The following is a 23,468-nucleotide window of genomic DNA, read 5'->3' as shown; positions in this document are numbered from 1 at the left end:
TGATAGGTATTCTGGACAGCGGCTTATCAGAGTCGCTCTATAGCAGCAGGTTCATTATTGCAATAAAATAACATAGTTTTTACTTTAATTCGTTTATTATACACATTTATAATTAAACTGACATTTACACCTTACTTACTCTCAACTTTGAATATTTTATTATACTTACATTTATGTTTCTATTTACGAACATACGTTATTGCAATACATTTATATAGAGGTACAAACGTACTATTTTACAGAATTTTACTTCTAATACTATATTTACAAAGTAAATTATTCCCTACAACTTACCTACAAACTAGAATAAAAATAAGAATAAAAGTGAAACTTACATTTGTTATAGTTACCTTTAAATAGCCCATACACTCTAAAATGCATACTTACCCTAACAATTTATATCTTACACTTAAACTTTTCGATCATATTACAGGAGTTCTAAATATCTACAGGAAGGACCGTACGATTTATTTAAGGTAGACAAGTATCTATACATTATAAATAAACTACATTAGACACTAGAGTTAACTAGAGTAAATTCTACTTATTTATCTAATTTGTACTATCGACCAAACTGTTTATGATTTTAGTTAAAATATTCAATTTGAATACTCGCTGAAAAATCTTAATTACGGATGCTGTCATTAGCACAATCAAAGAACAGAGAAAAACCGTTTTCTCTGTTCTATGAATATAATGGCTATGACAATGTTGTTCTTAAAACTTTTGATGTAGATGATTCAGCAGCAATAAAATTATAAACAGTGTCATTTGCAGAATGCGGTGCTCTTCATCTGCAGGACATGGTCAGTTTGTAAACAAAATTAAAATTAACCTCAATAACTATGTACATTATTAATCAGTAGTTCATTAAATTTTATAAAGCGTTTTTATGGGCACCTCTCGCTTTTGCTATTGTAACACGAGTGCTTCAACGGCAAAAGCAAATTGTGACACAAGAAGTAACTCGCGGTCAGTCTTTCCCTTTCTCTCTCCTGTTCCAGTAGCTGTCAAAAATACATCAATACATGAGAATATGAAAACAGTCGAAACTATCTGTGTTTTTGTGGAACTCCCAAAAATGGACTTATGTAATAATAAATAATTAAGTACCTTATTATCTAGTTGAAATATCCGTTCGGGTGGCCAGGCCAGGTCAGCTACACAAAAATATATTTACGGTAAATGAAATATCAGTGAAATCAGCTCAATATGCAGATGTCATTTCAAATACACATACATACTTCTTACCTTGAAGAATCATTGGAGTATGATTAAGTTAAAATACCTGATAAATTTCGCCAGGCCAAGCCACCTACACAATAAACACACATATTAACTGTTATTAGACGATAGTTCCATATAATATGACATGTTTCTAATTTTATTTACAAAGATATTAACACTTTTAGAGGTACATATAAAAAACTATTCTAGTAAAACAAAGAAACAAAAAACAACAAAAAAGTGAAACGTTACCCCAAGTTTGTAAGGACGTAGCATATCGTTGTGGACGATTTGACATAATAAAATTTTGAAGTATCTGTGCTTGGTGCCTCTGTTCTTTTTCCCGCCATACGAGTACTTACTCGCTGGAGCCGCCGCTCTTGTGCAGTCCTTTGTTGCGCCGACTCCTGTATAATTAGTCAGTTATTCTAAATTATGTTCGCAAGTTTGTATGTACTTTCTAAGCATTATCTTAGACAGCAATGACTGTTTCCTCCCCGGAACAATCATTCCCGGTCTACCCACTAAAAAAGGCCCAGCGGCACTCCGACCTCGCCTGAATAGAGGGGTCTGGGAATCCATGGCGTCTAGTCCCCCACAGGCAAGTCATGGTGGCCTAGTGGGTAAATAAACAAACACTCAAGTATGAGTGCGTGGGTTCGATTCCAGGTCAGGCAAATACCAATACAACTTTTCTAAGTTGCTGATGACTTTTTGCTGATGATTTAAAGATATATCGTACTATTAACAGTGATTCGGATCTCGATCAACTTCAGCTAGATTTAAATAACATATATAGCTGGTGTGCTCAAAACAATATGTTATTAAACCAAAATAAATGTTATGTAATCAAATTTAGCCGAAAAAGGAACAAATCTGTAACTTGTTACTATAAATGACACACCACTCCTTGAGGTTGATACTATTAGGGACCTGGGTGTTCTATTGGATAGCGGTTTACACTTTAGAAATCACTATGATCTTATTATTAGGGCATTGAAACTTTCAGGTTTTATTGTTCGAGAAATGAAAATTTTCAAAGAACCGATGTTGACTATTTCCATATACAACAGTATCATTCGAAGCATTCTAGAATATTGTAGTTCAGTTTGGAGTCCTTTTTACCAGATACACTCTGATAGAATAGAGCGGGTACAAAAAAGATTTTTGTATCACCTGTGCTATTCGGATAAGAAGTGTAATGTTTTAAATTCCTACCATTCTAGGTTAAGTCATTATAAAATGCAATCTTTAAGCGCACGTAGAAAAACCTTAGATTTCCTGTTTTTGTACAAATTAATAAATGGTTCATTAGATTCTCCCGAGCTTCTACAGAAAGTTAATTTTAGTGTCCCACGTAGCAGCAGCCGTTTAATCAATCGCAAGACTTTTATTCCACCTCATACTCGCACTAACGTAGGTCATTTTTCACCATTATGTCGCATGTTCTCTATTGCAAATTGCTTTCGTAGTGAATTAGATATTTACTGGTTCTGTAGCCTCAGTAAAATCGAAACTTAGAGACCTGATCACTTAATACCTTATTAAAATAGACTTTTTCCCCCCTTTTTGTTTCTACATTCATTTATGTCCACTTGTCTGTTATTAATTTGAATGTTTAGTTTGTAAAAAAAAAAAAGTTTGTATGTACTTTCTAAGCATATCTTAGACAGCAATGACTCTGTTTCGGATGGCACGTTTAACTGTAGGTCCCGGCTGTCATTGAACATCCTTGACAGTCTTTACGAGTAGTCAGAAGCTAGTAAGTCTGACACCAATCTAACCAAGGGGTATCGGGTTGCCCGGGTACCTACCTAACTGGGTTGAGAAGGTCAGGTAGGTCACTCCTTATAAAGCACTACATAGTTCGGAAAAGGCTCGGGAGATGATACGCGAGTAACTAACCAGCTAATCGAAAAAAAAAACTAAATTGGGCAAAACCAGCAACCAAATTAAATTGCTTATTCTGGTGAAATCAAATTTACGCCGATGACCACCAGTTCTTTTCAAAAGGCCAAAAAAAAACATAAAACATGAGTAAACAAAAAGAGTCAAAACGATGTGTGTTTTGTGGAAAGCCTAAAAAAATACTAATCTATACTAATATTATAAAGAGGAAAACTTTGTTTGTTTGGTTGTAATGAATGGGCTCAAAAACTACTGGACCGTTTTAAAAAATTCTTTCACCATTCGAAAGCTACATTATCCATGAGTAACATAGGCTATATTTTATCCCGGTACGGGCAGTAGTTACCACGGGACGCGGGTGAAACCGCGGGAAAACGGCTTGTAATAAATAATTCAGTATCTTATTAGTTGAAATCCATTCGGGTGGCCTGGCCAGGTCAGCTACACAAAAAATGTCTTTACAGTTAATGAAATATCAGTGAAATCAACACAATATGCAGACATTTCAAATACATTACCTTGAACTATCATTGAAATAGCTGATTTTAAGCCAGGCCAAGCCACCTGCACAATAATATTAATAGTTATAATAACAAATATCTATGTACAAAACATCAGTTTCTAATAAATAAAAAAAGTGAAACTTTACCCCAAGTTTGTAAGGACCCAGTATATCGTTGTGGACGATTTGTCATACAAAAAACGTTGATATATACATGCGGGCGCCTCTAGTTTTGCTCCCGCCATACGAGTGCTTCTTCAACAAACTACTCGCTAGAGCCGCCACTCCTGCGCAGCCCAGTGTTGCACCAAGTCCTGTATAATCAGTCATTTATTCTAAGTTACGTATACACAAGTAACGAACCACCAAAATTCTGACGTACAATAGAATTTCGTTCAACTCACGTGGAATTACATTCCTCATGGTGCAGGCTGACTGACTGCACAAATTTTCAAAGCGGCTGCACACGATGTAGCTTGCTGAAACGTGCCGGCTGTCGCGTGCCAACCAAACGGCTCCCAACTGCACAAAATATTCGGTAAAACCACACGTTACACGAGTGACTATGTTTTTGATGTATCTTTGTGATTCTGTCTGTCATACATTGCGCATGGCTTGTGCTGTGGCGACCGGTGACGCGTACTTTTCAGAACATATGTTTGGTTAGAGTCAATAGGCTATGTTCTCAAGTTGTGTTGGTCAATAGGCTATGTTGTGTGTAGAACAGTACCACATACTTTCTTATATAATAAATCATGAATTAATTTTATTTTTAATGAATTTCTATCACTTACAAAGTATGGGTTTCTGCCCCAGCTTTGTCCATACGCGCTGCGCTGCTGGCTAGCCCACCGCGTAGTGCCATCGTTAACGACACTACGCGTGCTTCGATGCCACTAAGGCGACACCTTTAAAAATTAAATTATATATTAGGTACTGTTCCACGCAGCTTCGACCTCGTCCCAGAGGAACTTCTTCATAAGTATACACACAGAACAAAAGTAGCGTTTATGTTATTCTGATGCACATATTAGGTAAGTTGTATTACTGCCGATCAAAATCCATTCGATCGTTTTTTCTTGGCAGAATAACACACATACATGCCTATGTACGTGTACCGTATACACGATTATGAAAATTCGCTTTTAAGTATACAAAGTCGATTCTCGAAAGCCATGACTCGAATAGGTTGCTTTAGATGCAAAGAAAAGTTTTGTTATTTATTTATCTACATTTTAATTTTTTAGTTATCATTACAGTTTAGCTATGAACATATTCGTTACTCACCTCTGGCGGAGGTGTGGACCGAGGAGGCGAAGAGTCGGGAGGCACCGTCACGATAATGGATGGGGAAGGCACGGGCGAAATGGTAATGACGTCGTAGATCGCTGATGCTTCGGGACGAGGAGGAGCGGGCTCAGAGGGAGCCGTCGTAGTAATTATTGCCGATTGGACTCCACCACTCCAGTTCGATGATTCCCCAGAAGCAGAAGTAGTTGGGGTGAACCAAGGAACGTGCAGTGAGGGTTCTACCTGAGGTACATGACGCGGTTGTGACCGGACAATCGGTTGGTCTTCTGGGGTAGGCCATTCTATGTATAGAAGATGTTCTGGAAGAGGATCTAACATTGGGTTTATTCGAGAACGTGGCTGTGATTTAGATTGCGGTTGCGGTTGAGTTTCCGGTTCCGGTTCCGGTTCGGGTTCCGGTTCCGGTTCGGGTTCCGGTTCTGGCTCTGGCTCTGGCTCTGGCTCTGGCTCTGGCTCTGGCTCTGGTTCTGGTTCCGGTTCCGGTTCCAATTCCGGTTCCGGCTCCGGTTCCGGCTGTCGAGGAACCAAGAGGTGTTCAGAGCAGCTGGCGTATTGTTCTAATGAGATTTCAGGTTGATATTGTTGTGGCTGGCTTGAAGTCCACTGGCGCGTCTCTGGTGGAGTCAGGCGCCTGGGGGGCTCGGTGTAAATGAAAATGTCGGACGATGCCGTAACGGTATGAGTGCGGGGTATGCCGCTCAGTGCTGTGACCGGCATGACGCGCGAGGTGGGCAGGAGAGCGGGGCGGTGCGCCGGCCGGGGCGTTGTGCGCGACGCAGTGTACTGAGACTGACGAGAGCAGTGTCCCACTGGAGAACGTTGCGGAGTCGAAATGGGAATAAGCTCCGGGATCTGCCGTTGAGGATTTGTTAGATCCAACGGTCGTTGTTCCTCAGGTTCAGTGGGGATAAAAGGAACGTCGTAGTAAAGGGACTGTTGGGGGAAGGAAGGAATGTCCGAAAAGGTAGTTTCACTTAATAATTTAGGTGATATAGGTGGATACGGAGTATCCATGCCGGTGCCTCCGTCTCTCCCCTGGGCGAAACGAGCCCTGCGCAGAGCTTCCGAGCCATCGTCACGGACATTCTGCAATAGAATAGATTTGATTAGAACTGACGGTAAGTAACACTATTAGTTTCATGACTTGAAATGTAAAGTATTTTTGGGGACTCCTAAACAATAAAGGCAAGTTTTAGCCGTTTTATAAGCAATTGTTGTAGTTAAATGTAGCTAAGTGTTACCCAATACATATTCTATAAATATTTTTTACTAACGGCAGTAACTAGCATCTAGTTAAAACGAGAAAAAATAAATTATTTTTTTCTTCTTAGCTTTTTTTATTTTCATTATACCAGATTACCAGGCTTATACCAGTTTCCCGTGCTTATTGTAAAATCGGTCACAGAAACATATCGTCTGTAAAAAATCTTCTATAACCATTCATTAGGTACAATTGGGTAACAACAGACAACGGACAACGAAGTCTAAGTCAAAACAATAGAACAGTGAATGCATTGAAAGTGTACTTACGTAGCCAAATGCGCCTTGCGCCGTCAGTTGAGCCACTCGTTGACTTTGGGCTTGAGCTGTAAGTAAATTAAGATAAGAAAGAGATCTAGTATATGAATCTTGTCACGTGACGAGTATACCTATGCGATAATCCTCAAAGTAAGGGTCGACGGACACTGCCCAGTGCCCAGGTCGATTTTGACCCAAGAATGTCGATGAAATTTCGCACGGGACAAAAACTATTCCAAGCACAAACCTACTCGTATTTTTTTATTATTGATCAAATCCTATTATTTTAAATTACCTTTAATGAAACGGGTAATTCAAGCCTAAAAGTGCCCTGGGCTACTTGGTATAACAGATAAATAAATGAGCGGAATTAGCGATAAAAGATTCGGCAACACTTACCTTGTCTATCGAGGTATCGTAGCCTGGAATGCAATTCATTTGCCTCGGCTATCTCCCCTAAGAGTGTGTGCTGGCCAGCTAAATAACAAAAAAACATATTTATTCTTAATACAATCAACAATAAATACAATACAGACATGTTGAACGTTGCCGTCTACAAGTCGGCTGAAAGACTTATAGACGTGTGATTTGCATAGCGTTCAGTCAAAAGACTAGCTCTTTTATGGGTACCTTCTATCTGGCAGAATTTTATTTGGCATAACACACTTCGCATATTTTTTTTCAACGAATGTTTTTAAGGCATTACTTGTTTACGTATAGGAGCACCGTGCTGCTCCCCTCATCGCTGCCACTGTGGTGAGGCTGTCACCAGCCTCGGACACCACGGCCTGTCATGCAGCCGCAGTGCGGGCCGTATTGCGCGGCATGCAAACATAAATGACATTATCCGTCGAGCTCTTGTTGCCGTCGGGGTACCAGCTGTATTAGAACCAAACGGCCTGGCACGCGACGACGGTAAGAGACCAGACGGCATGTCGTTATTCCCTTGGAAGATGGGTAGGCCTTTAGTATGGGACGCAACCTGTGTCGATACTCTTGCGCCATCACACCTTCCAAGTTCTGCGTGCTGTGCTGCTGCTGCCGCTGCGGCTGCGGAGAACCTCAAGCGGCGGAAATATAGTGGCCTTGTCGGAAACTATATTTTCGAACCGTTTGGGGTTGAAACCCTCGGGTCGTGGGGTCCGAATGCCCACATTCTATTTAAAGATCTTTCTAGGCGGCTGGTTGACGCTTCTCGTGACCAGAAGGCTGGCTATTACCTCGGACAAAGAATCAGCATGGCGATCCAACGAGGTAATGCTGCCAGCCTCTTGGGCACGCTCCCAGTTGACAGCGATGGGGACGAATTTTTTGACGCTTTTTAGTTGTTTGTTTTACTAGGATAGTTTTTGATTTTTATTGTAAATATGTATTGTAAATTGTATGTAAATAATATCAAAATAAAAGTGAAGAAAGAGGAATTTAAGGCATAAAAAATATTTAGCATAATTTTATTATTGTTTCACCGAATATTTATATGCCAGAATTTACAGTTGCATACTTTTAAGATGGCAGAATTTTATTTCGCATAATTGCTTTTGGCATAGTTAGAGTTTCGAATTATTTCGTTTAGTTAGCATAATGTATATTTTGAGAAACTATTATTTGATATAATCTCATTTGGCGTACTATGAGGATGGTAGAATTTTATTTAGATTAAATTTATTTAGCAAATTGCCATTTACATAACCTTCAATTAAAAAAACATTGTATTAAAAATTTAAGCTAGTAACGAAAAACGAATCGCTGCAAAACCGACTCCACGTAGTCTTGTTTGCCCTACCCCTACAGTGCAATTCAAAACGTGACAGAAGCCATGCTTGCTGCATGTTGCATGCTTACTTCCATGTTGCATGCCTGCTTACATGCTGCATGCCTGTTTGCATGCTTCCATGCTTCAGGCTTGTTTGCATGCTTCTTACAGGAAAATAAAAATTCCAAAACTATGCCAAAAGATGATTCTGACTGGCAACTTTCTACGAAATGATGTTTCTACTATTTAAGTATTATGAATATGAAATTTATGCCTAAAGATGATTCTGCTTGCCAAAATTATGCGTTTTTAGGGTTCCGTAGCCAAAATGGCAAAAACGGAACCCTTATAGTTTCGTCATGTCCGTCTGTCCGTCTGTCCGTCTGTCCGTCTGTCACAGCCGATTTACTCGGAAACTATAAGTACTACAGTGATGAAATTTGATGGGAATATGTGTTGTATGAACCGCTACAAAAATATGACACTAAATAGTAAAAAAAAGAATTGGGGGTGGGGCCCCCCATACATGTAACTGAGGGATGAAATTTTTTTTTTCGATGTACATACCCGTGTGGGGTATCAATGGAAAGGTCTTTTAAAATGATATAAAGTTTTCTAAAAAACATTTTTCTTAAAGTGAACGGTTTTTGAGATATCAGCTCTCAAAGTCGTAAAAAGTATGTCCCCCCCCTCTATTTTTATAACTACGGGGTATAAAATTCTAAAAAAAATAGAGGTGATGCATGCTAATTAACTCTTTCAACGATTTTTGGTTTGATCAAAGTATCTCTTATAGTTTTTGAGATAGGTTGATTTAACTGTAATTTACGGAACCCTTCGTGCACGAGTCCGACTCGCACTTGGCCGGTTTTTAATGTATGCTAAATGAGTGTATGACACACGATTTTCTACTCTGTTCACACGACTGTTGGTATGCAAAATAAGATTATGACATACAAAGTTCTGCCATAAAGGGAGGACCCCTCTTTTATTCACCGGAGTTTACATTTAAGTTGCGGAATGTGCCCTATGTTTCAATCTTAAACGAGTCGTGATTGAGTCTCAATTAAATATCGATTGCTTGTCGCTTAAGACTTGAATGCAAAAAAGTTCATCAAAAGTTTTTGAGACTACTAAGAGATCATCAATTCGGTATTATCTTTTAGTTTATCCTTACCTGGGCGAGAACGACGCGTTGTTTGATAATCAGGAAAGGCTGAACCCGCAGTGCCTACAATTGGGGAGCCGCTGGGAGTATATGGTATGGTAGTCTCATCCGCCAAGGTTGGATGGGTCCATTGACCGCTAATGTAAGACGGTCCCGGGCGACTCAGTCCAATATACTCTGACTCGTACCACGCAGTGCTAGCACTTGATGGTCCAGGTTGAGGGTCATTCACGTCATCAGCCCACGAGCTGGTGCTGGGTGCTGATCGGGGAATATTGATGATCTCAGGCCCAATTATTGGGTCCCTAGATGTTGATGGGCCGGGTTGTGCAGCGCTAGCGAAAGCTTCACTGATCAATGAGGCATTAGCGCTTAAAATTCTCGCGCGTTCAGGCTCAAGTATTGGGAAGTTATCGGTGACGCTTCTTGGCAGTTGATCCCAGAGGCAGCTTACGTTTGGAGTTTTAATTTCCTCTACATCAATAGGGGGCGATTGTTTTGTGGCGCCTCCGCACCTTGGATCTGATTCTACCAAGCATGTCAAGGGCCCATATCTATCGGCCGGCAATTGTACTTTAATGCTGGCCAGATCAAGACGACGAACTTTTGCGGCCGATGGCCCTGATAGATAATCGTCGTCCTCCCACCGCAGACGTGGCATATTATCTTCATCATCTTGGTCAATATCCTCAACATTCAAGTACTGTTCACCGGTTGAATCTGCTTCTTCTCGTGCAATGATGGACTTTACCGAGTCTAGTGCTTCCTTTAGCTGTTCTTCAGTGAAAGTAAAAGGGACTTCTTCCACGATCAGAACGTCATCGTCAGAGTATGGTGAGCAGGGGCCCTCCACCTGTTCAGCCGGGACTTGCTGCACTTCCTGCGGCTCTGGGGAGCTGGGTTGTTCGTGGCTTGAAGGACTGCCACCTGTTTAGAAAAAAACTTTAATGGAACCAATTGAGTGGGCCAGGAGTACCTTTAATACAAAATATGGAGAAGACGTATGTTAAAATAATAATTTTTTGTTAATTTAATATAGGTAATGTAAGCAGTTTACGGTTTTGAATTCTAAGAATGCAAATCGCTGTGCTGTGCCCCAAGAAGAATGATCAATATCTAAATTACTCTACTTGTCTTTTACAAACCCAAGATTGGTTGCCTACAAAGTACCGCCTGTGAAGCGGCAGTGTTGGTACTTTTTTTCTTGGAAACTTAGTTTTTTTCTACAAAATCACCGAGCAGTAGGTAATATTTGAACAGAAAATAATGAAATATTTACCATTATTTCGACCGGGTGTATGACCATGTGACCACATTTCCGTATTAAGTCATTTTCTGTGTACAAATTAATATTCGTGTATTATTGAAATTTTCGCATTAGAATTGCTATTGCTGCCAGCGGAATACATTTACTGTAAGATAACTATCGCATAGCTTTGTGGGAAAAGGCAGTCGCTAAAGCTCGCCAGATTGAACATAAATTGCGCTTTAGTTATGACTGAAATTTTCGTCCTAAACTAAAATTCCTTAAAATGATATATGTAAATGAGGTGTAAGCCAAGCCAATTACCAGAAACTTTAGGATTTTTAAGGAGTCATTAAAACATTGTATCAAGAACAATCATTTCAATCCATCTACATTTGATTAAATAGAAGGCATTATTTGCTATGTGCACTTAATCGCGTAGTAACCGAAGACCTATTCACTACACATGTGGCGCGTGCGCACCTGTTTTTTAAAAAAATATGTTAAACCTGAATGTAAAGTATTTGTAGAAATAAAATTTAACCAGCCCTTTGTCTTAATATCTAATATTTACTATTACGATCCAGCTCAGCTTGGGTCCCGATTCTCCTAAGTTAATAATGTTAGAATCGAATAGAAATTGTATCGCAATATGATCGCAATAGCAGTTTTAACTATAGCGGGCATTCTGCTACTAATATAAGACCAATCGTATTCCAACGACATTCGATGAGTTTGCGATTGGTCTGCTATTTTAGTGATTTTATACGGTAGTTTGCTCTACAATCATATTGCAATCGTAAGTCATTTGCAGACAAAATGATTCATTATTGAATGACAGAAAAGGATAAAAACGTTAATTTCAAAGAAAAAATAGCGGAATGCCACATACGCTTCAATCGTAAAATTGAGTCGGGATTGGATCTCAGTCGAATGTGAATCGTATGTCGCTTAGGTAAAATTAGGAGAATCGGGCCCCTAAAGATTCAAAACTGTGGATAGTTAGCTAGCACTGCTCGGATGATGAATTTGACGAATATTTACAAGCGATTTAGCGTAACATCGCGTTTACATCCTCTCTCTGTATATTTTTGGATGGACTAACAACAGCGTGGTATAAGATAGCACGGCACATCCTTTCTACACCATCGATTTTGGACGACTGCGGTGCACCTGTGGCAACGTAGCTATTGCGCAGAGTCGTAAGCGCAGCTGCACAAATCGGCTTGCAGTGCGCAACAGCCTGCCGGCCTTCGTCCGATAAGTGGTGACCGATTTTTGTGGAAGAAAATTAGAACACACTGATACCAATAGTGAAACGCGCACGTCCTACAATAAGTGGGTCAGAAAATCCTAGTAAGAACGTCTTACAAAAAGTCGGCCCTATTATTTGTGCCGGGGGCCCTAATGAGAATTAAGTATAAGCCTATTAAGTGTTTACCTATTTATTTCGATATAAAGACCTACACTCACAAAAATTCCGCGGTTTACTTTTTAGAAAAGTCTACGTCTTTGTTCACATACCATTGTATGTAAGCTATCCAAGAAACATGCCTGAACTCTTTTTGCCATTGAATGTCTCATGTTTAGCTCTCCTGTCAAAAAGGGTAGGTTTATATAATTTGTATATTTCATCCCTTGACCGGCCATGTAGTATTTTCTAACAATGACTGTAGATAGTCTACATTAGACAAAGAACTTGTGAGTACTGGGTTATTCATAAAAGATCATAGTCGTTAAGTTTAGTCGTAAGATATTTTCATCCCATGATTGTTTGCTGTCTAGACTTTTCCCGACCAAACTGGGGTCGGCTTCGAGTCCAACCGAATACATCTAAAATTCTGAATGATGCATGCCAAATAGGCTGTCTCTAATAATAATTTGTACAAAACGTATTAGTTGATACTACATCATTTTTTAATTCCGATTTTCATGTTTCCCGAAATATGGTTTACATTTTTACGATTCCGTTTCAATTTTCCCTACGCTAATTGAACTATAAATCTCTGAGTTCTTTCTAAATTAGAAAATCACTCCATTTAGATTTTGATGTTTTTCTGAGTGGTTCCTATTTTGATGAGTTAAAAATCATCAAAGATATGTAGGTCCCATCTGAGTGGAATTTACAAAACGACATTTATCTTTGATAGTGCTTCCAATATATGAGGATCTGTGGTACATTGGATTTCTTACTTTTACATTTTATAATAATCTGATGCCTTTGGTATGTAGAAATCACCGGAAAATTTAACTTCGAAATCAATCCTTAGGTTTAAAAAAAATTACACTGAAAATTAGAATTTCCAGACCCTTACTTTTATTTTATTTACTTTAAGTAAATGGTTACTTTAAGCTGGTTGACGCTTCTCGTGACCAGAAGGCTGGCTATTACCTCGGACAAAGAATCAGCATGGCGATCCAACGAGGTAATGCTGCCAGCCTCTTGGGCACGCTCCCAGTTGACAGCGATGGGGACGAATTTTTTGACGCTTTTTAGTTGTTTGTTTTACTAGGATAGTTTTTGATTTTTATTGTAAATATGTATTGTAAATATCTGTGTAAATAAACTTCAAATTAAATATTAAATAAAGTGTAAAAAAAAAATATACTTTAAGTAGTAATGGGAATAGAAAGGATTGTCCATTATTTTTACAAGCTGTTATTGAAATATTTATTTAAATTGTTGACTGGAGAAGTTGTCAAGCCAAAGACAACTTTCCTTCCTGAACTGCCAAGCCCGTTATAGTGTTTGACAGACATACATAGGTCAGTACTAGCAGTAAGTATTGGTAAGTTAACCCATAATAAGAAAAACCCCTCCAAATGTGAGTCGGACTCACGAACAAAGGTACAAACCATCCTTTTAATATTATAATTGTAGGTTTATAGGGATGGAATAATGGATGTCTTACTTTTTTGCTTTTCTTTTTTTTTTGGGTATAGCCATTTTAAAGTTAGAACAAGTGTAGTATTTAACGGGCGAAGTTATTGAAAAGTTTAAGATAGATTGACATTGATTTATCCAATTTTGTCAAAGATGCAGTATTTTGCTTTAATCTTTTTTATTTTAGAGCCATTCATCATGAATAACTCGATTCAGAAAAATCCTCAAGGTAATTTTTGTAACTATTGGTAGAGTTTTAATAACAATAATTTAAGTTAATGTTGGTCGGATAAAAAAATAAATTATTTTCTTACAATTGGTCAATAAGTCTTTTTTTTATAAGAAATTGACAGTTCTATCATCGAGCCTAACTAAAGTAGTTTTCCGGTCCCTACGTATGCGCTACAGTACCGTATTTACTACAAATACTTCGTAGTACTCTAACCAAATAGGGCCCGTATTATATACGGTGTAAGATAAAGAAACTCTTCGAACTCTTTGTCATAAAATTCGAACCCTCTGAAGTCGAGTAAATCCTACTGTCTACTTAGAATTGAACCTGTTGCTTAACTAGCTCGAACCGATGTATGTTAAAAAATGAATTTTTGTGGTGTCGAAGTCGTGGTGGCCTTCTGGGTAAAACCAAGCTCTCAAGTCTGAGTGTGTGAGTGATAAGTGTTCGATAACAGGTCAGGCAAGTACCAATGCAACTTTTCTAAGTTTGTATGTACTTTTTCAATATACCTTGGACACCAATGACTGTGTTTGTTTCGGAGGGCACGTTAAACTGTAGGTCCCGTTAGTCATTTAACATCCTTGGTAGTCGTTACTGGTAGTAAGAAGTCAGTAAGTTTTCCAGTATTGGGTTGCTCGGGTAACTGGGTTGAGGAGGTCAGATAGGCAGTAGCTCCTTGTAAAACACTGGTAGCCGATCCCAACATAGTTAAGAAAAGGCTCGTGAGGTGATTCTCTGAACTAAGTATCTCCGTCCGTGCAAGCTGCAAACGACACAAATACATCTCCCGAAAAACGACGTAGAAGTATTGCATCTTTAATTTTAAAGGTTAAAACAAAATCCAATAAGTAAGTTTTCTTTCGAAGACAAAACTAGAACGGACTGCAACTTGACAAACTTATTTATGAAAAACTCTATCAAAGTCAGAAGTTAACTAAAGATGCAAACTTCGAATATTCAGCAGGCTGCTCTGGAATCTGGCGTCGCTGAAATAAAATAAATGTATTAGCCATAGTTACTTGGTTTGTCTTGATCCGCCATCTCTCGCTGCTGGGGTATCCGGGTATTCTTGAAACACTGAGTTTAAGTCTAGAGAGTATCACTCGCTGGGTCCCGCACAACTGTTAGCAAAGAACCGATCAGTGTGCTGGGTCGAGGGTGACTGAATAGCTCTTGGGACGCTCATAGCCGGGTAAATGTCTGACGCATGCGCTATTTTCCTGGCTTTAGCTTGGGGCGTATCACCACCCACTGTGTCTATGTGTGGGTGACGACTTGCATATGTCGCAGTCAACTTTTTGAAATAACTGTTCAATCAAACACCTAGCCTTTTGCCTGAACTCTACACTTTGATAACGCCGCCGGCGGCGCAAATCTCATATACCTTAATTTCTAGCCAATTTCTGTCTCTTCAATAATTCTAGTAACGCGTATTTTACTTGACTACTTTCTGTCTGAAAAATTTATTGAATAAAATAAATAAATAAGTCTAGCATAGTTCAGTTATTGTTCATCTAGCTATTTGATTAAACGACTATTTTAAATAGTTGGCTGCGACATGACGTAACATATATAACACATACATAGTTGTTTGGGTAGCTGCAGTATATAAGTAATATGTATATTTATCTATACTATTTTTTTTAATGTTCTATGAAAAATATGGATTATCAACTCTATATACTGCCTAATCTTTGTAATAAGTTTTCTTTCTAACGCTGCTTAACAAATTGAAGTGTTACTTAAGTAGTTAGAAAATGACGCTGGTCGATTTTCTGTTCACTTATTATTCATATCACGGTATCTTCGAGAAAGCATATCACGGGGGCGGAATCCACCCGTCAATATTGTCAAGATTCTATGACAGTCACGAAATATCACCAGTATCGGGTTCAAGCAAGGGTTCTGACAGAGTCGTTAGTGTCAGACTGTCAGACTTCAACTGTCCACGCGGACAATTGATGCCGTTGAACACTGGTGCAACCTGAGTGCATATCTAGGTAATATTGATTGTGAAATGTTTTCACGTTAGGCTACATATTAACGTTATATACTGTGATTATGAATTACATATTAGATACATGGTGCAATACCGTGTAAGTTCTAATGATTATGTCATTACAATAAATGTTACATTTCGCTGGTTATTCTGAAAAAAATTAAGAACATTTTCTTGATCTGCTTCTTTACTGATACATATTATGGTAAGTTGATAGATGGCTAGACTAGCAGAACCATAAAATAAACTTAGAAAAAAGTTAAAATTAGAGTATGTATCTGAAAGCATCATTTATTTATGTTCATTATATTGTAAAGAGCTTTAAAATAAAGCACAAATCAGGAAGGTATCTGAGGGCGGCAGAAGAGCGAGTTGTGAAATCATCCATACATATCATTGATATACAAAAACCTATGTATGAATCCTATCGCATTTCCCGCTTCGTTAATCAGAGTCAAGTTGCATAAGTACCTACAACATAATATCTAAGTACTAAAGGTTCAAACAGGAAATTACCAGCTCCCGGGCGGGCGCATCTACCGGGTTAACAATAGAATTCCGATTGTCATTCGACGGTGTCATTTTATACGGCTGGCAGATGTCAAAGAACACTTGTTCCGAGTTCTCAAATACAGCGTCAAATGACTACCTTCCGACTACTTTTATTAACTTTGTGAACGAACTCGGTGCAGCTTGAAGTCCGTGCTCAATAAAATATTTGCTGAAACGGACGCTTTGCGCTGCTTAACGCTTACACATTTCCGTGTTAAACGGCGACTAAAATGGTAAATGAATCACGTTTCAGTGAGCTTTAGCGCTCATTGGCCGAAATGGACAAACACTTTGTATAAAGAGCCGCTTCACACAGAATTGGGAGATCAGTTTCCTGTGGAGTGTAATCCTGAAATCAGACACGCTCCTGCGTGTCAGTTAAACCAACAAAGTGCAGTAATTCATTTCACAGGTTTTCAAAACTCATCAGCGGTCTATTTTATTTCAATTGAGTCTGCAGACTAGACACCGCAGTTTTTTTTATACCTGTGTAATGGGTTCAGTCCTGAACAACCGCGCCCCTATTTAAGAAATGTTGCGAACGTAATATTAATGCAACTAAAATAGTCATATCTGTTTATGAATTTACTTTTTTTCCATTACACTCCTAAACCAGCTGAAATCATGACTCTCTGATATTTAAATAAAGTACTCATTACCGTGAATCATGGTTATTATAAGTAGGAAATAAACTAATTAAGCTAATCAGGTAGTTTATGACTAGTTGGCGGAGCGACGTCACACACAGAGTGCGGCTTTGTGTCGGGAACTTGTTATACAAACTGCGGGTAACGAGCTACGGAACCCGGGCCGCGGCCGCAGACGCACTTGTCGACTTTATTTGTTATTCATATGTTTATAGCGAGAAATGTTCAATTTGGCAGTGTGGCCTGTGTTGTGCATCCTCCGTTTGAGCTGCAAGTACAAATATTTGCTGGCCCACCGCTATTTGTGCGACTATGGGTTTTCATTTGTGTTGATTTGTAAGTACGCGCTTGTGAAGCGTACCTGTGTGCAGTCTGTTTGATCATCACCGCAAATATGTGTACCGTCCATACAAAGGGAATTTAATTTATACTGCTCCAAAGCATATTTTAATTTATGTTCGGATTTTAATTAATTTGCGTCAATTAGTACTCATTAGGGCGTACATTTAGATATGTTATTGATGTTTAATGAAAATGTTTGTTTGGGGCTGTGTAGCTCGAGTGATGCTTACTGCCAGACGGGTCGGTAAACAATGTGGTTGCTCTTCAGACTGGACACAATTACTTTTTACCAAATTTAGCTGCTGTTTATTGCACGGAAATTCAGAACGAATCGAATAATCTGCTGCTCAATAAAATGTAGTATGAGATGCGAATTTATTAGGCAAAGTAAATAGGTTCACTAGGTAGTGGTACTAGCAGTCTTACCGCTTCAATAAATAAAAGTTTCAATACTTCAGGTAGTACTTAATTACAGCATAGCCTCTGGCGCCGCATCGACCGACCTTTCATGGCGCGGACCCTATTCCAGAATTTGCTAAATATACAACTTACTCGCCTAGTTTCGGATAAAAATTGTTTTAAGTGGAAGTTCCCAACTAGCACACTAGTGGAAATAGCAGCCTATTTTGCAACTGTTAGCTGTACAATAGTGCTCTAGGGGTTCCAAAAGTAACTTTAAGTTCTACTATTGCCTCCGTAGCTGCTCATAGCTGTAAATATCACTTAAGGCAACAGAAACTGAACCAAATGTCACTCTAGGTTTTACAAGAGATCATTCTACAACCCATTTGCAGCCTACATCTTTAAAAGAGAGTTCAAACAATTATGTTAAAGGTAAAAGCTGCTAAAAAGTTTCTATTGCCGCTGATGTACGCGTTAGAACTGCATAAAGACTCTAATTGTAGACTTTTTAACGGAACTGTATAAAATATATATTTATCAGTTTTCTGCCACTAAAGGTTCCATTGCAGAAGTGATTTGTTCTTTTGTGCAGACTTAAGTAGGAATTTGATCCTCTGTTCTACTTATAGCCACATTAAGGCTCCACAATAGAAGCAGGAGGTTAATTGACATTGCCTGCTCATTTGGTATTCATACGGTCGTAATAAAGTATGTGTCTGATATTATAGCGAAACCCTTAAGTCATATACTTAATGCTTGTATTAGCACAGGTGTGTATCCAGATAAATTAAAAATAGTTGTGATAAAACCGCTTTTTAAAAAGAATAATAAGGAAGAAATGTCAAACTATAGGCCCGTGGCATTAATTCCTATATGTTCAAAGATATTTGAAAAAATTATATATGAATCTATTTATTCATTCATATCTAAAAATAATATATTATGCCAGGAACAAAAAGGATTCCGTAAAGACAAAAATATAAATATGGCAATATTTGATTTCTTAAAAGTTGTCATGAATAACATTGATAAGAAAAATCCCGTATGTTCAATATTTACAGATATGTCAAAGGCATTTGACTGCGTAAAATATGAAACTCTGTTAAATAAACTTCACAGCTACGGTATAAGAGGCAACTTTTTAATTTTAATTAAATCATACCTCACTGATCGGAAACAACACACAGAATTAACTAGAGTATGTACTAAAACAAAACGGGAGATCAAATATCTATCAGACTGTAGAGTCACTAAATTTGGAGTACCACAAGGTAGCGTGCTTGGCCCATTACTATTCCTGCTTTACATAAACGACTTACCTGCTAATGTTCATCAACCTACGACATTATTCGCGGACGATAGTACTGTAACAATTGAATGCGGTGATAAAAGAAACTATGAGAAAGAAATAAATGACTCACTTAAATCGTTAATACATTGGCTGAATAAAAACAATCTTATAATAAATTTACAAAAAACTAAAGTCATGCATTTTTACCAAAGAAAACTTCCTGATAGTGTAGAGACTAAATATAAAGACCAAACAATAGATACAACCAGTGTGACTAAATTTTTAGGAATTAATATAGATGACAGATTGACATGGCGTCCTCATGCAGAATATTTATCCCAGAAACTAGCCAAAATGCTTTCGTGCTTTATAACTTGTCAAAAAAGGTCAATTTAAATACGTTAGTATCCGCGTATCATGGATTAGTAGCTTCCGTATTGAGATATGGTATAATATTCTGGGGTAATTGTAGTGAAAGAGAGCGTATATTTAAAGCTCAAAAGCGATGCATTCGTTCAATGACCGGTCTCAAGTCTACGGAAAGTTGTTTACCACAATTCAAAGCATTAAAAATCCTAACCTTTCCATCTCTATATATATTGGAAGTAGCGCTATTTGTAAAAACAAATCAACACCTATTTACATCACTGACTGAAGTTAGGAAACGTGCCGGACCAATGAGGTCGCAATATAAAGATAAGCTGTATACCGGTGGACACAAAACCGCTTTACTAAAAAAGAATATTCTACATATGGGCCCTCAGATATACAATAAACTTCCGCAAAAATTAAAAGAGTTACCGACAAAATTATTTAAAAAATCTTTAGTTAAAATTTTACAGGGCAGATGCTACTACAACATTAACGATTTCCTAAATGATGAATTAGATTAAAATTTGTTACTGTAAATAGTAAATTATGAGTTTATTGTAGAGTTTACTTTTGAAATTTAATGTAAGTCTTATTTAGTTTTTTATTTTGTATTCATTAAGTTTTTTTTTTTTCTATTTAGAATTTTTTGTATTTTAGTTTTGTCGATTTTTATTTTTATTTAGAGTTTGGGTAGAATTTTAACTTAAAAATGTGTAATATTATAAGTTTTTATAATTAAGTTAAATTGTCAACGTCAACAAATACTTTGCATGCCGTAAGGCGAAATGTATTGAGACAATATAAATTAATTTACCACCATATCTGTAACATACATTTTCAGCAAATAAACGATTTCTATTTCTATTTCTATTTCTTGGATACATTCTGTTATTTTATTCACAAACACAAGCAAGGGTTAGACATGACATGACATGTCATCACGATATTTTAAATAAAATTTAAATTTTAAATTTAAATAAAAAGGATGATTTTCTGAAATGGAAATGAAATGAAATGAAATCTGGAATTCTAAAAATAATATCAGCAAAACTGAGTAAATAAAATAAACGCAAAAAAAAATTCTTCTAGACTCTGGGGCAACACATAAGTTAACTCGAACGCAACAAGGGCCCGACTCTCCTAATTTTACTTCGACTGAGATCCAATTCCGACTCATTTACGATTGAAGCAATTTGGTGACGTGGTGACGTGACGCGACGCCCTGCAGCGGTCTCTCCGGCAACGGTTGTCATGGCCGGAGGCTGCGCTGACAGGGCGCTGCGGTGACGGCGGCGGCGCGCGGCGCTGCGCTTCTGAGTGCCACCCCAGTGACGTCTGTCACTCAGTGTTTAGACTGTGTTGTGTATATATTTATTTTTTGTATTTATATTTGTATTGTTAGTTGTAAGTGAAATGAACAGTAGCGATGCGGCGAGAAGTGCAAGTCAACCTTCTGCATCGCTAGGTATTCCGGAACGATGCCCGCACTGTACCCAGGCACGGTACTTTAAAGGTAAGCGGGGTCTGAATATCCACATTGGAAAAATACACAGACCCCAAAGTTTTTCAGTACCTCCAAATGTCAACACCCCCCAACCTGGCCCACACACAGTACCCAATGATGTTCCCATTTGGCAAAAGCTTTCGAAATTAAAAAACTCTGTTCCTATTTTAAAGCGGGTTCCCCGTGGTGCGAGGCCATTAGTAGCGCAATCCTTAGCGCAGTGCATGCGCCTCGCAGTACGAGAGAACTCGCCACGTGCCTGGGAACTGTTACTCACCTTCCCCTACAGAATTCTCCATATCCAAAGAAATTTTGCTAGCAAAAAATCTTTGACATCAAAAGTAAAAGAAAATTGTAATATTTCGACTCAAAATTTTGACTCTAAATTACCAGCACAATGTTTTACATCCCCAAGGTGTATAAGCAATTTAATTGAAACAAAGCTAGGCGAAGGTGATATCAGAGGTGCAGCCAGAATACTCTTCAGCAGTGATGTTGTGGCGCCATGCTCTCCGGATACTCTTACAGCCCTGGAGAGCAAACACCCGGCCCCCGTTGATGGTCTTTCCTTTCCCGACCCTCCCCTTCCTGATACAAACACCCTCACAGTTACAGGTCGACAAGTGGTTGAGGCTGTAAATTCTTTTCGAAGCGGAACCGCCGGTGGCTTCGACGGCCTGACTCCGCAACATCTTAAAGATTTAACGAGCTCGGGCGCCGGGGACGCCGGTGCGGAGCTTCTTAAGGAGCTTACAGCCCTAACCAATGTGATGCTCTCCGGCAGTGTGCACGATGCTGTCCTCGACGTCTTATATGGCGCTAATCTGTGCGCCCTTAAGAAAAAGGACGGCGGTATTCGTCCCATTGCCGTGGGAACAACATATCGTCGTATAGCAGCCAAAATCGGTTGCAAATTTTACAGTGAGGAACTTTCGGAAAAATTCCAGCCCCTACAGTTGGGATACGGTTCCAAAGGGGGCTGCGAGGCTGCCGTACACGCTTTGTCGGCCTACCTAAATTGTGGCAAAGGAGAGGTCATCCTGAAGGTTGACATCAAAAATGCTTTCAATTCCGTAAACCGGGACACCCTGTTGGCTGAAGCACAAAAAAATGTACCAAAAATTTATAGTTTTCTCTATCAGTGTTACAGGCACCCATCAAAATTACTTTATAAGGACAACCTATTAGAATCTGCAGTCGGATGCCAACAAGGTGATCCCCTCGGGCCAGTAATTTTCAGCCTAGCCATTCACCCGATCATTCGAGAGAAATTGATAATTTCAACGATATTTCGGAACGCCTACAGAAAATATCAATGCATTCGGCCATCACAATTATTCGACACTGCTGTTTTGGTCCTAAATTTACACATTTGCCGTTCTTCTCATATCTTTAAACATAGCCACCTTTTAGACCCAATTGATAAAATTATCCGCCATACCCTCAGCTCCATTCTCAATGTGGCCCTGGACGACCGAGCCTGGCAACAAGCCACATTGCCCATCCGGATGGGAGGTCTCGGCGTCCGCAAAATTACCAGTATTAGTTTACCGGCATTCATATCCTCGGTTCACGGCACCGAGAAATTAACCAGGAATATTCTTACTCCAACACTGGCTGATTTCGAGGTGCCGTATTTAGCCGAGGCTATGGATGCATGGAAAATTACTTGCCCGAACGAAAATTTACCCAGCAACCCGTCTTCGCAAAGACAGTGGGATGAGCCGCTCTGCAGAGTAACCCGGAATAGTTTGATAGAAACGGCAATTACTCCTGCTGAGCGAGCGCGCCTACTGGCTGTGGGTAGATGGGAGTCGGGGCTTTGGCTTCAGGCTCTACCGTCGTCAAACATTGGCACCATGTTTGACGATACAACTTTCCGCCTCGCTACTTGTTTACGTATAGGAGCACCGTGCTGCTCCCCTCATCGCTGCCACTGTGGTGAGGCTGTCACCAGCCTCGGACACCACGGCCTGTCGTGCAGCCGCAGTGCGGGCCGTATTGCGCGGCATGCAAACATAAATGACATTATCCGTCGAGCTCTTGTTGCCGTCGGGGTACCAGCTGTATTAGAACCAAACGGCCTGGCACGCGACGACGGTAAGAGACCAGACGGCATGTCGTTATTCCCTTGGAAGATGGGTAGGCCTTTAGTATGGGACGCAACCTGTGTCGATACTCTTGCGCCATCACACCTTCCAAGTTCTGCGTGCTGTGCTGCTGCTGCCGCTGCGGCTGCGGAGAACCTCAAGCGGCGGAAATATAGTGGCCTTGTCGGAAACTATATTTTCGAACCGTTTGGGGTTGAAACCCTCGGGTCGTGGGGTCCGAATGCCCACATTCTATTTAAAGATCTCTCAAGGCGGCTTGTTGACGCTTCTCGTGACCAGAAGGCTGGCTATTACCTCGGACAAAGAATCAGCATGGCGATCCAACGAGGTAATGCTGCCAGCCTCTTGGGCACGCTCCCAGTTGACAGCGATGGGGACGAATTTTTTGACGCTTTTTAGTTGTTTTTTTACTAGGATAGTTTTTGATAAATATGAATTTGATAAATATGTATTGTAAATATTAAAGGCATACATAGCACTTTATAAATTAAGCAAG

General features: G+C 39.2%; 1 protein-coding gene across 8 annotated transcripts; it reads right to left on the bottom strand.

Moving 5' to 3' along the window:
• Nucleotides 1–534: 534 nt before the first annotated feature.
• Nucleotides 535–14,909, bottom strand: LOC110373005 (mediator of DNA damage checkpoint protein 1). 8 transcript variants are annotated; one of them, XR_007510839.2, is made up of 12 exons: nt 14,772–14,902; nt 10,667–10,722; nt 9,397–10,314; nt 6,866–6,943; nt 6,479–6,534; nt 4,925–6,034; nt 4,042–4,159; nt 3,785–3,951; nt 1,480–1,634; nt 1,252–1,315; nt 1,114–1,160; nt 535–1,007 (listed from the first exon to the last, which is right to left on the bottom strand). XR_007510839.2 is itself a non-coding variant. In XM_049839424.2 (9 exons), the coding sequence occupies exons 2-8, from the start codon at nt 10,701–10,703 to the stop codon at nt 3,827–3,829; spliced, it is 2,442 nt and encodes an 813-aa protein (XP_049695381.2). In that variant the 5' UTR covers nt 10,704–10,722; nt 14,772–14,902; the 3' UTR covers nt 535–1,634; nt 3,785–3,826. The 8 variants fall into 8 exon arrangements, 2 of the variants coding, with proteins under 2 accessions (XP_049695381.2, XP_021185763.3); XR_007510838.2 differs by having other exon boundaries at nt 1,252–1,634; XR_007510836.2 differs by having other exon boundaries at nt 535–1,160.
• Nucleotides 14,910–23,468: the final 8,559 nt, after the last annotated feature.

Source organism: Helicoverpa armigera, chromosome 1 (assembly GCF_030705265.1).
Source record: "Helicoverpa armigera isolate CAAS_96S chromosome 1, ASM3070526v1, whole genome shotgun sequence".
Classification (NCBI taxonomy): domain Eukaryota; kingdom Metazoa; phylum Arthropoda; class Insecta; order Lepidoptera; family Noctuidae; genus Helicoverpa; species Helicoverpa armigera.
This window is presented reverse-complemented; position numbering and strand designations above follow the sequence as displayed.